General features: G+C 47.7%; 1 protein-coding gene across 4 annotated transcripts in view; it reads right to left on the reverse strand.

Annotated features, from left to right (window-relative positions):
- The window catches only part of SLIT3 (slit guidance ligand 3), a 723,070-nt gene that overhangs the window by 64,060 nt on the left and 645,880 nt on the right, over nucleotides 1-13,130 (reverse strand). For all 4 annotated transcript variants that reach the window (XM_070774480.1, XM_070774479.1, XM_070774482.1 and 1 more), the window contains 3 exons: nucleotides 3,527-3,595; nucleotides 1,564-1,635; nucleotides 692-763 (listed from right to left, as the gene is read on the reverse strand). In XM_070774480.1, coding sequence (XP_070630581.1) covers nucleotides 692-763; nucleotides 1,564-1,635; nucleotides 3,527-3,595 — 213 coding nt within the window. The remainder of the gene's footprint in view (nucleotides 1-691; nucleotides 764-1,563; nucleotides 1,636-3,526; nucleotides 3,596-13,130) is intronic.

Here is a 13,130-nt window from a genome sequence, read left to right on the forward strand (position 1 = left end):
AAAGCTCAGTTCAAAGGAGCGAGACTGCTCAGCCCTGCAAGAACACAGAGGGGAAGCTGGGAGGGCCAGGTCTCTCCATTTTCCAGGAGCGTATATAGAAGTCAGAAATGATAGGAAAAAACTTCATGATATTTCAATGTTAACAACTGATTAAAACTTTGAAGAACTCTGTGAGTCGACTCCATTCCAAACAGACAGCTGTGTGTGCACGGGCCCTGGCCTCTGGCTCCCAACTTGGGCTCTCTGAGGCAGGAGCTCAGTTTCCTTGCAGAGGTTTGCATTGTTAACATGGCCCTTCTGAAGCCAAGGGGACCGACTGTGAAATAATGACCATCAGAAGAGAGGCCGAGTGCTGCCTACTGGGCTCTGCTGGGATGCGGAGTATAACCACATGTAACTACAGATCCTAATCCTTGCAAGGGAGGTGCTACGGATCCCGTTTTGCACATAAAGAAGTAGGAACTCAAGAGGGGTTAGTGATGTGCGCCAGGTTGCTCAAGAGGACGTGAGCTGGAACCAGGAACGACTGACTCCTAAGCATGAGCTCTCTCTGCCCCATGGAACAAATTTTGAGTGTTGGGTGGGAAGGGATGTGGGCTTTGAGTAAAGGCAAGCAGGGAATAGGAGTGCTCAGTCCCGTCTGCCGTTACCAGCGAAGTGTAAGTCAAAGGCGGCTCACTGGGGTACTCACAGCACTCGGAGGGACCGCAGCCCGTTGAAGGAGTGGACGGGGATGCACCGCAGCCGGTTGTAGCTCAGGATCCTGTGGAAAAGGACACACAGGCTCTGTTGGTCCCTCCTAGTCTCAGCTATTGGCGCATGCATGAGTCCACACTGTGCACCAGCCAAAGCAAACAGTTTCTTTACCTTCTCCAATGTAATAAACTGGCAGAAAGCACCCTGAGGATAAGGGAAGAGAAACATCCCCTGCCACTCCAGGAAGCTCATGGTTTCATCTCCCCATTTCCTCAGAGGCTCCTTAGCAGGCTGGCTCCCTGGCCAACTTTGCTGTCATCTCCCTCTATTGTCAAATGGTGAGTGCTCACAGTGCACAGAGCTAATGGGCAATAAATGGGTCTGAAAGTGAAGTTGCTTAATCGTGTCTGACTCTTTGCGACCCCGTGGACTGTGGCCTACCAGGCTCCTCCGACCATGGGATTTTCCAGGCAAGAATACTGGAGTGGGTTGCCATTTCCTTCTCTAGGAGATCTTCCCGACCCAGGGATTGAACCCAGGTCTCCCACATTGTAGGCAGACGCTTTACTGTCTGAGCCATGAGGGAAGTCCAAATGGGTCTGAGCAAAATATAATTGAGTAGGGAAAATTCACAAATCACAGAAGGTATTGCAGATATGAACTTCAGAAGCAATTAGGGGCCAACCCCTTTCTACCTGCCCACAGTTATGACCTGTGTTACTTCCCTTCTGATGATGAAGGTCTGCCCTGTGCTGGGTCAGCCACCGTCCTGAGGGTCACTGGAGCAGAGCACATAAGCCTGAGGGACACGGGAAGAACACACTTTGTGCCAAGCCCATGTTAAACACAGTAGGTCTCTGTACTCACAGGGTAGAGAGGTGAGACATGTTGCTGAAGGTGTAGTTGGTCAGCATGCCGATGCTGTTGTTGCTCAGGTCACTAGGAAAAGAAAACAGAAGGGTCACATTGTACTGTTAGTTGCGTGTGAAGGGGGTCTTCACACTTCCACTCATGCACATGTGCCTTCCAAGCATCCATCTATTCATTCATTCACCCACTCACCCATCTCTCCATCCACCCATCTTCCCACCTCATCCCATGTTTATCCACCCATCCATCCATCTACCTGTCCATCTGCCTATCCACCTATCTTCCAATCCATCCATGTATCCAGCCATCCATCCATTTCTCCATCTTCCTATATGTCCATCAGTCCATCTGTCCATTAGCTCATCCATCCATGTGTCCATCTGCCCATTCATCCATGCATCTGCCCATCTGTCTGTCCACCCATCTGCTCATTCACTGAGCTGTCCATCAGTCCAACCTTCTGTCTGCCTATCCATCCATCTGCCCAACCCATCCATCCACTCATCTATGCATCCTCCCATCTGTCCATCAGCCCGTCCATCCATCAGCCCATTCGTCTGTCCATCTACCTGTCCACTTCTCTGCCCATCCATCCATCTATCCACCCATCCATCTATTCACCTATCCACTCATTAGTACAAATGTTCATTTTTAATTGAAGATTTATTCAATCAGTCATTCAAGCAACTGCCATTTATTCATTCATCCATTTATACAGCTGTCTACTCATCAGATTTATTCTACCAGCAAAACATAACACACAAGATAACAATTTCTTCTTGTTCTAGAGCTTTTTATTCCCCTTGATCAATTCTTGCTTTCACAGTCCCTCCACCTTCCCTCTCTCCCAGCATTCATTTTTTCCCATCTTATCACATTCTTTCTTAGAGGGAATGAAGTTGGTGGGAGTGTGATCCTCTGCCAACTACAAGCTCCAGCTTCTCACCAGGGATACATATCCAGAGCAGCGGTTTTCAGCATCAGCTGTACATTAGCATCACCTGGGGGGTTTTATGTCCTCCGAGACCTGAGTTTCATGGCCAGATATTCTGATTTAATTAGTCCAGGGTGGGCTTGAGCATCAGTATTTAAAACAAAACCTAAAGTGTTGTGATGATTCCTATAATCTGCTGAGGTCCAGGGCCATTGCTCCAGGGCTCCCTGCCCCCTTAGCACATGGGGCATCTTTCAACTACCACTTGCCCAAGGATCCCGCTTGCCCTCCTGGCAAGGCAGTGAGGCTGTTGAGAGACAAAGCTCATGGACCAGCCAGCTTCCCGAGCCTCACTCATGCCTAGCAGCCCTGCTCCTCACTCAGGGGTTTTCCTGGGTTTTGGCAGACTTGGAGACAGTGGCAACTCCCACCTGAAGGAGTCTCAATTTGAACTATCTCCCAGGGTCGAGAAGATGCCCTGGAGAAGGAAATGGCAACCCACTCCAGTATTCTTGCCTGGAAAATCCCATGGACAGAGGAGCCTGAAGGGCTACAGTCCATGAAGTCACAAAAGAGATAGATGTGATTTAGCGACTATACAACAAACACCTTAGAACATTCACTGAGTAACTAAAGAAGTAGGAAGAAGAAAAGGCAAATTTATGCTTTTGGCCATCCTGAGTGCAGCCACTGCTTGCAAGAAACTGAAGACTAAGGGATCTCAGGAATTTAATTGGGAGTCTGGAAGGTCAGAGGCTCCGAAGGCAAGGAAGGAGGTGACGCAGGTGGCTACCGAGGCTGGGCTCTGGGTGCTTCTGTGCGCACTCCTCACTGGGTGAGGCCCAGCCTATCTGGTTGGCCTGTTCTTCCTAGCTGTCTCCTGCTGCTCCAACCAGGGGTAGAAGGGCAGGAATGCCCCAACGGCTGCAGTGCCATCCTCCCCTTCCTCCGCACCCGTTTCTTAAGCTGCCCTAGGAGAGAAAACTAAACATCCCACTGATGTCCCACTGATGCGGGGCTCCTTACATGAGTGTCAGATGTCGGAAGCTGGATAGCTCCTTGGGCACGGCTGTTAAGTGGTTTCCTTCCAGGTACCTGAAAGAGAGGTGCAGAGTCATACTGGGCAAAGAGATGCCTGCTGTGATTTCCCAGGCTGGACTGGGTCTCTGTTTTGCTCTCTCATAGTTATTTCCCACCCACTTCAAAGCACAGACTACATTTGTCATCTAATATTTATTTGCATGATTGTTCAACTAAGGATGCTTTTCCACTGGGCTGCTAACCTCCATGATGGCAGGGCTCTTGTCTAGATCTCTTCAAGAAAATTAGAGATACCAAGGGAACATTTCATGCAAAGAAGGACACAATAAAGGACAGAAATGGTATGGATCTAACAGAAGCAGAAGATATTAAGAAGAGGTGGCAAGAATACACAGAAGAACTGTACAAAAAAGATCTTCATGACCCAGATAATCACAATGGTGATCACCAACCTAGAGCCAGACATTTTGGAATGCGAAGTCAAGTGGGCCTTAGGAAGCATCACTATGAACAAAGCTAGTGGACGTGATGGAATTCCAGTTGAGCTACTTCAAATCCTGAAAGATGATGCTGTGAAAGCGCTGCACTCAATACACCAGCAAATTTGGAAAATTCAGCAGATGCCACAGGACTGGAAAAGGTCAGTTTTCATTCCAATCCCAAAGAAAGGCAATGCCAAATAATGTTCAAACTACCACACAATTGCAAGGATCTCACACGCTAGCAAAGTAATGCTCAAAATTCTCCAAGCCAGGCTTCAGCAATACGTGAACTGTGAAATTCCAGATGATCAAGCTGGTTTTAGAAAAGGCAGAGGAACCAGAGATCAAATTGCCAACATCCACTGGATCATGGAAAAAGCAACAGAGTTCCAGAAAAACATCTACTTCTGCTTTATTGACTATGCCAAAGCATTTGATTGTGTGGACCACAACAAACTCTGGAAAACTCTTAAAGAGATGGGAATACCAGACCACCTGACCTGCCTCTTGAGAAATCTGTATGCAGGTCAGTAAGCAACAGTTAGAACTGGACATGGAACAACAGACTGGTTCCAAATAGGAAAAGGAGTACATCAAGGCTGTATATTGTCATCCTGCTTATTTAACTTATATGCAGAGTACATCATGAGAAATGCTGGGCTGGAAGGAGCACAAGCTGGAATCAAGATTTCCAGGAGCAATATCAGTAATCTCAGATATGCAGATGACACCACCCCTATGGCAGAAAGAGAAGAATAACTAAAGAGCCTCTTGATGAAAGTGAAAGAGGAGAGTGAAAAAGTTGGCTTAAAGCTCAACATTCAGAAAACTGAGATCATGGCATCTGGTCCCATCACTTCATGGCAAATAGATCGGGAAACAGTGGAAAGAGTGACAGACTATTTTCTTGGCTCCAGAATCACTGCAGATGGTGACTGCAGCCATGAAATTAAAAGACGCTTACTCCTTGGAAGGAAAGTTATGACCAACCTAGACAGCATATTAAAAAGCAGAGACATTACTTTGTCAACAAAGGTCTGTCTAGATAAAGCTATGGTTTTTCCAGTTGTCATGTGTGGATGTGAGAGTTGGACTGTGAAGACAGCTGAGCACCAAAGAATTGATGCTTTTGAACTGTGGTGTTGGAGAAGACTCTTGAGAGTCCCTTGGACTGCAAGGAGATCCAACCAGTCCATTCTGAAGGAGATCAGTCCTGAATATTCATTGGAAGGAATGATGCTGAAGCTGAAACTCCAGTACTTTGGCCACCTGATGCGAAGAGTTGACTCATTGGAAAAGACCCTGATGCTGGGAAAGATTGAGAGCAGGAAGAAGGGGATGACAGAGGATGAGATGGTTGGATGGCATCACCGACTCAATGGACATGAGTTTGAGTGGACTCCGGGAGTTGGTGATGGACAGGGGGGCCTGGTGTGCTGCGGTTCATGGGGTTGCAAAGAGTTGGACGTGAGTGAGCAACTGAACTGGACTGGACTGGAGGCCCCAGACAGTATACAGAGCGGCACACAGTAGGTGTTCAAGAAATCATTTGTTGAATAAAGCACGCACATTGTACCTGGCCCTCACAATACCCTTACGTGGCAGGGATTTACAGATTCTGACAGAGGTTCAGAGAGGTCACAACGTGAGCAATGGCTGAGCCAGGACTTGAACCCAGGCCTCTCCGACTCCAGTCTTTACCACAGTTCCCTCTGGCCTCTACTTAGCTACTGGAGGGTGTGGAGAGCTGAGTCAGGATTCACTTTCAGAACCCTAATTCCATGTTGAGCATCTCTGATGTGCATCTCAAAACTGAGGGAACAGGCATTTACCTGAAACCCTGGGCATGGTCCGCAGCAGGATGACCACACAGGAAGGGCCAGGGTTCAGAATGAGGGTGCATCAACAGGAGACTCCTCTTGGACAGACAGAGGCTGAACCTAGACCTGCCTGGACTTTGGGGTCCTGTCACACCCTGCTCATCAGACACAAGAGTGTGGCTGAAGACAGAGAAGGCAGTCTTGTTTGAGGATGAATCACAAAGGGCCCACGTACCCTCACACTACCCTTGAGAGGGGACGTGGGCCAATTCATTCATTCCCACCCTTGCTGTAAACCCTTTTCCTTGAGATTCCTGCTGCTTTAAGGACAAAATAGCAAAACTTTTCAGGTGGTTTTTAATGCCTGCTCTGATCTCTTTGCAGCCAAATATGGAGAAGCTCTATACAGTCAACAAAAACAAGACCGGGAGCTGACTGTGGCTCAGATCATGAACTCCTTATTGCCAAATTCAGATTTAAATTGAAGAAAGTAGGGAAAATCACTAGACAATTCAGGTATGACCTAAATCAAATCCCTTATGATTATACAGTGGAAGTGAGAAATTGATTTAAGGGCCTAGATCTGATAGATAGAGTGCCTGATGAACTATGGACTGAGTTTTGTGACACTGTACAGGAGACAGGGATCAAGATCATCCCCATGGAAAAGAAATGCAAAAAAGCAAAATGGCTTTACAAATAGCTGTGGGGAGGCCTTACAAATAGCTGTGAAAAGAAGAGAAGTGAAAAGCAAAGGAGAAAAGGAAAGATATAAGCATCTGAATGCAGAGTTCCAAAGAATAGCAAGAAGAGATAAGAAAGCCTTCCTCAGCGATCAATGCAAAGAAATAGAGGAAAACAACAGAATGGGAAAGACTAGAGATCTCTTCAAGAAAATTAGAGATACCAAGGGAACATTTCATGCAAACATGGGCTCGATAAAGGACAGAAATGGTATGGACCCAACAGAAGCAGAAGATATTAAGAAGAGGTGGCAAGAATACACAGAAGAACTGTACAAAAAAGATCTTCATGACCCAGATAATCATGATGGTGTGATCACTGACCTAGAGCCAGACATCCTGGAATGTGAAGTCAACTGGGCCTTAGAAAGCATCACTATGAACAAAGCTAGTGGAGGTGATGGAATTCCAGTTGAGCTATTTCAAATCCTAAAAGATGATGCTGTTAAAGTGCTGCACTCAATATACCAGCAAATTTGGAAAACTCAGCAGATGCCACAGGACTGGAAAAGGTCAGTTTTCATTCTAATCCCAAAGAAAGGCAATGCCAAATAATGTTCAAACTACCACACAATTGCACTCATCTCACATGCTAGTAAAGTAATGCTCAAAATTCTCCAAGCCAGGCTTCAGCAATACGTGAACTGTGAAATTCCAGATGATCAAGCTGGTTTTAGAAAAGGCAGAGGAACCAGAGATCAAATTGCCAACATCTGCTGGATCATGGAAAAAGCAAGAGAGTTCCAGAAAAAAATCTATTTCTGCTTTATTGACTAGCCAAAGCCTTTGACTGTGTGGATCACAATAAACTGTGGACAATTCTTCAAGAGATGGGAATACCAGACCACCTGACCTGCCTCTTGAGATATTTGTATGTAGGTCAGGAAGCAACAGTTAGAACTGGACATGGAACAACAGACTGGTTCCAAATAGGAAAAGGAGTACATCAAGGCTGCAATATTGTCACCCTGCTTATTTAACTTCTATGCAGAGTACATCATGAGAAACGCTGGGCTGGAAGAAGCACAAGCTGGAATCAAGATTGCTGGGAGAAATATCAATAACCTCAGATATGCAGATGACACCACCCTTATGGCAGAAAGTGAAGAGGAACTAAAGAGCCTCTTGATGAAAGTGAAATAAGAGGGTGAAAAAGTTGGCTTAAAGCTCAACATTCAGAAAACTAAGATCATGGCATCTGGTCCCATCACTTCATAGCAAATAGATGGGGAAACAGTGGAAACAGGCTCAGACTTTATTTTTGGGGGCTCCAAAATCATTGCAGATGGTGACTGTAGCCATGAAATTAAAAGACGCTTACTCCTTGGAAGGGAAGTTATGACCAATCTAGATAGCACTTTCAAAAGCAGAGACATTACTTTGCCAACAAAGGTTCGTCTAGTCAAGGCTATGGTTTTTCCAGTAGTCATGTATGGATGTGAGAGTTGGACTATAAAGAAAGCAGAGCACCGAAGATTTGATGCTTTTGAACTGTGGCATTGGAGAAGACTCTTGAGAGTCCCTTGGACTGCAAGGAGATCCAACCAGTCCATTCTGCAGGAGATCAGTCCTGGGTGTTCTTAGGAAGGACTGATGCTAAAGCTGAAACTCTAGTACTTTGGCCACCTCATGTAAGGAGTTGACTCATTGGAAAAGACTCTGATGCTGGGAGGGATTGGGGGCAGGAGGAGAAGGGGACGACAGAGGATGAGATGGCTGGATGGCATCACTGACTCGATGGACGTGAGTCTGGGAGTTGGTGATGGACAGGGAGGCCTGGCGTGCTGTGATTCATGGGGTTGCAGAGAGTCTGACACGACTGAGCGACTGAACTGAACTGACTGAACCGATCTCCTGGGTGAGTTTCCCTTGATATAAAGCTCTCAGAGTTTTTTCTTCTCTCATTAATTCCTCCAGCTGTTGCTGTTCACTGATGCTCTGCCTGCCTTGGGCTCCATGAAGGTAAACATTGTGTCTATCTTTTTCTAGACCAGGACTTCTCAACCTGCAGTGTACACGTAAATCACCTGGCATCTTCCTAAAAGGCAGATTCTGATTGGGTAAGTCTGCCCTCAGGCTGGAGAGTCTGCGTTTCTGATAGGCTCCTGGGAGATGGCGGAACTCCTGGTCTACAGACCACATGTTGAGTAATGAGGTGCTAGCACGCTGCCAGGCTTCCAGTAGACCCATCACAAAATGAATGAATGGGACAAAATAGGGTAAAACAGGTACAGGTGAGTTTGTCAATGCTTCCCAGGTAGCTCAGTGGGTAAAGAATCCACCTGCAATGCTGGAGATGCAGGGGACACAGGATCAATCCCTGGGTCAGGAAGATCCCCTGCAGGGAGGACATGGCAACCCACTCCAGTATTCTTGCCTGGAGAACCCCATGGACAGAAGAGCCTGGTGGGCTATGGTCCACGGGGTCACAAATAGCTGGAGACAACTGAGCAAGCAGCATGCACACGCAGGTTTGTCAATGACCAAATGAGGCTTAGCTTTTAGGACAAGTTGAAATGGGTAGTACCATAATTTAAGGCCAAGTGACTTTATCCCCCTGACTGGCCCCAAGGGATCCTCACGGCACAGAACACTAGGGAGGGCCCCACATGGTCTCTGGTCGCCACGGCATGTTGGGTTAATGTCCCTTTGATCCTCAGTTTCTGCTGTGTATCTATTCTGTGCTGAGAACTCCACTAGATGCTGGGGAGATACAAACATGAACCAGACCCCATTTCTGCCTCTGGAAGCTTGCCCATCTGCTTAAAATTCAGCCCCCCACACACACACGCCCCCCCACACACACACACGTGTGCACATGCACACACACATTTAGATTCTGCCCTCAGGCAGAGGAGCTAAGACAAACATATTCACTGATGTCGTTATTTATTCAGGCAGAAATATTTACTGCGAAACTGAAATGTACCAGGTACTGTGTATACTGGGGAATAAGGCTGAGGTGGTGCCTATTTTCTGGCATTTAAAAATTTAACATGTGTATGGGGTCATGGAAGAGGTGAAGGGGTTGAAGGAGAGACAGAAAGACACACACACACACAAAGTAATGAATATTACAAGCTGCAATGTGTGCTCTAAAGGAAAGGAACAAGAGAATGCCGCCGGCTTACTGCAGAAAGACGCAGCCAAGGATGTGGTGCCCACGGGAGCGTAAAGCCTGGGGAGGGCCCTGAAGCTGAAGGGAAGAAGGTGGGGGAGGACAGTCTGCGGTGGGGCAGATCACAAGGCAGTCAGTTCATCCACCTGTCAGAACGGCCACTACGAAACAGGCCAGGGACTTCCCTGGTGGCCTAGTGGTTAAGAATCCTTCTGCCAATGCAGGGGACATGGGTTCAGTCTCTGGTGCTGGAAGATTCCACATACCACAGGGCAACGAAGCCCGTGTGCCACAGCTGCTGAGTTGAAGCACTGCAATGACTGAGAGCTGTTCGCCTGTGCTCTGCAACAAGAGCAGCCACGGCAGTAAGTCTGTGCACCGCAGCCAGAGAACAGCCCCTGTGTGCCGCAACCAGAGAAAACCTATACACAGCAACAAAGACCTGGAGCAGTCAAAAATTAATCAATTAAAAATTGTAAAAAAAAAAAAAAGTCAAGAAACAACAAGGGTCAGAAAGGATGTGGAGAACAGGGGTCACTCGTGTGTGCCCAGTTGCTCAGTTGTATCCAGCTCTTTGCCATCCCATGGACTGTAGCATGCCAGCTTTCTCTGTTCATGGGATTTTTCCACTCAAGAACACTGGAGTGAGTTGCTGTTTCCTTCTCAAATGGATCTTCCCGACCCAGGGATCAAACCTAAATCTCCTGCATTATCAGGCAGGTACTTTACCATTGAGCCAAATTAAAAATAGAATTACCATACGTTCAGCAACTGCACTTCTGAGTAGTTATTGAAAGAAAAGAGAAACACTGATTTGAAAAGATACGGGTATCGATGGGCACAGCTACCTTCTTTACCACAGCGAAGACACGGAAGCAAATTAGGTGTCCACTGACTGGTTATGGATGAAGAAGAGGGGGTATGCATACACAAGGGATACTGCTGCTGCTGCTGCTGCTAAGTCGCTTCAGTCATGTCCGACTCTGTGCGACCCCATAGACGGCAGCCCACCAGGCTCTGCCGTCCCTGGGATTCTCCAGGCAAGAACACTGGAGTGGGTTGCCATTTCCTTCTCCAATGCGTGAAAGTGAAGTCACTCAGTCGTGTCCGACTCTTCGTGACCCCATGGACTGCAGCCCACCAGCTCCTCCATCTATGGGATTTTCCAGGCAAGAGTACTGGAGTGGGGTGCCATCGCCTTCTCCGCAAGGGCTACTACTCAACCATAAAAGGGTGAAATTCTGCCATCTGAGCAGCATGGATGGACCCAATAGATATTATGTGATTAAAAGAAGTCAGACAGAGAAGGCCAAAAACTATGATTTCACTTAAATGTGGGATCTAAAAACCCAAACAAACAAAACAGAAACAGACTTAGAAATGCAGAGAACTGGTGGCTGCCAGAGGGGAGGGACGCTAGATGAAGTAAGCGAAGGGGCTTAGGGGACACGCATTTCTGACTATAAATAAAAAGTCACGGGAAGGAGATGCACAGCATAAAGAACATAGTCAATAATATTGTATATGAGGATGGACGGTAAGTGGCCTTACTGGGGTGATCATTTCATAATGTATAAAAATACTGAATCACTGTGGTATACACCTGAAACTAATACAGTATGTTAATTATCACTCAATTAAAAAAAAAAAAAAAAATCCAAGCCTGGGACTTCCCCGATGGTTCAGTGGTTAGTACTCCACATTCCCTTTGGGGAAGAATGGATACATGGACATGTGTGACTGAGTCCCTTTGCTGTTCACCTGAAGCTATCACAGTTAATCGGCTCTACCCTAAAGCAAAATAAAAAGTTTATATAAAAAGAAACTCCAGACTCAGATCAAGCAGAGGGCTCAGGTTCGATCCCTGGTCAGGGATCTAGATCCCACATGCCACAGTGAAGATACTGTGTGCTGCAACGAAGACTCAGCGCGGCCAAGAAACAAAACGTAAAACCACCCTCCACCTCAGACAGGAGCCCCGAGGTGGCTAAAGAGAGACGCGTGAGAGTCCAGTCAATCTGAAAGGAAATCAGTCCTGAATAGTCTTTGGAAGGACTGATGCTGAAGCTGAAACTCCAATACTTTGGCCACCTGATGCAAAGAGCTGACTCATCTGAAAGGACCCTGATGCTGGGAAAGATTGAGGGCAGGAGGAGAAGGGGACGACAGAGGATGAGATGGTTGGATGGCATCACCGACTCGATGGACATGGGTTTGGGTGGACTCTGGGAGCTGGTGATGGACAGGGAGGCCTGGCATGCTGCAGTCCATGAGGTTGCAGAGTCGGACACGACTGAGCGACTGAACTGACTGACTGAAGACAGTTAAAATCCAAAGTGCAAGGAGAGCCCATGATTGCAGACAGGTGCAGGGGCTGGTATTTGGGGAAACTTCCTGAATGCCTCTTCCCCAGCATCACCTGCAAGGCATTTACAGTCTGTGGACACTGACCCTGCCCCTCATCAGGTGATGGCAGCGGAGAGGCAGGCAGGTGAGATGAGGCTTCCAGCTTTCTCTGCGGGGCAGGGCGGCTGTGGGGTGGTGGGATCCCGGGGTCTGCTCATGCTGAAGGAGGGGAGACAGGCTGCACTGGGCCACCCCTGCTCCCCTGCAGGAAGTGTTTTGTGGATAGTGTGGCACAGAGGGAAGCTGGGAGGCAGGAGCTGGGTAAGCGAGCAAGGGTTCTGCAGGCGCTGGGCCAGAGGCCGTCTCTGCTGGAGGGAGACTAATGAGCCCTCAGGGAGGGCGAGGCTGGGGGGAGTCTGGCCTCGCCTGGCAGTGATCTCCCACCCTCTTCTTCAGCTCATTCTCTCACTCTCTTCAGTTGTTTTGCTATAATTACTTAGCAAACTCGAGGCATCTAAGATGAAACCCAGACTAAGATACCCAAATACTCCAAGCCTCCTTGCTGGGGTCTTTACAGTAGGCCCTGGGGCTGGCACATTGGAGGGTGGGCCTATGGCTTGGGTTTGCTGTGTGGCTCCGGGAAAATTACTTAACCTGTGTTATCTTGTCACAGGTAACACAGTGACAAGACTAACAAAACCGAAACAAACCTCACCCGCATTTGCTGAGATGTGCACCACAGTGCTTTGGGATAGAGACTCTGGTCTATTATCTCATTTGTCCTCTGAAGCTGGGGGTGTGAATGTGTGTCTTGCTGGGTACTTTTGTCCATTTTGTTGGTGAGAACACGAAGGCTCAGAGAGGTGAGCAGGAGGTGCAGAAACCAGGATCTGCTGGACTCTGGAGCCTGAGAAGTTGCACTACGTACTTGACCTCTCCACTCTGTCCTCTTATTTTCAGTTTTGGCCACCTCAGCCCAACAGGCTATGTTCGGCCTGATAACACTGGTCGGCTCGGTCAGCAGCCCTGGTGGCGTCCGTACGCTGCATGAAGTGGGGTTTTGCCAATTTTGTTTCCTGC

The sequence above is a fragment of the Bos indicus genome, chromosome 20, assembly GCF_029378745.1.
Source record: "Bos indicus isolate NIAB-ARS_2022 breed Sahiwal x Tharparkar chromosome 20, NIAB-ARS_B.indTharparkar_mat_pri_1.0, whole genome shotgun sequence".
In the NCBI taxonomy this organism is placed as follows: Eukaryota; Metazoa; Chordata; class Mammalia; order Artiodactyla; family Bovidae; genus Bos; species Bos indicus.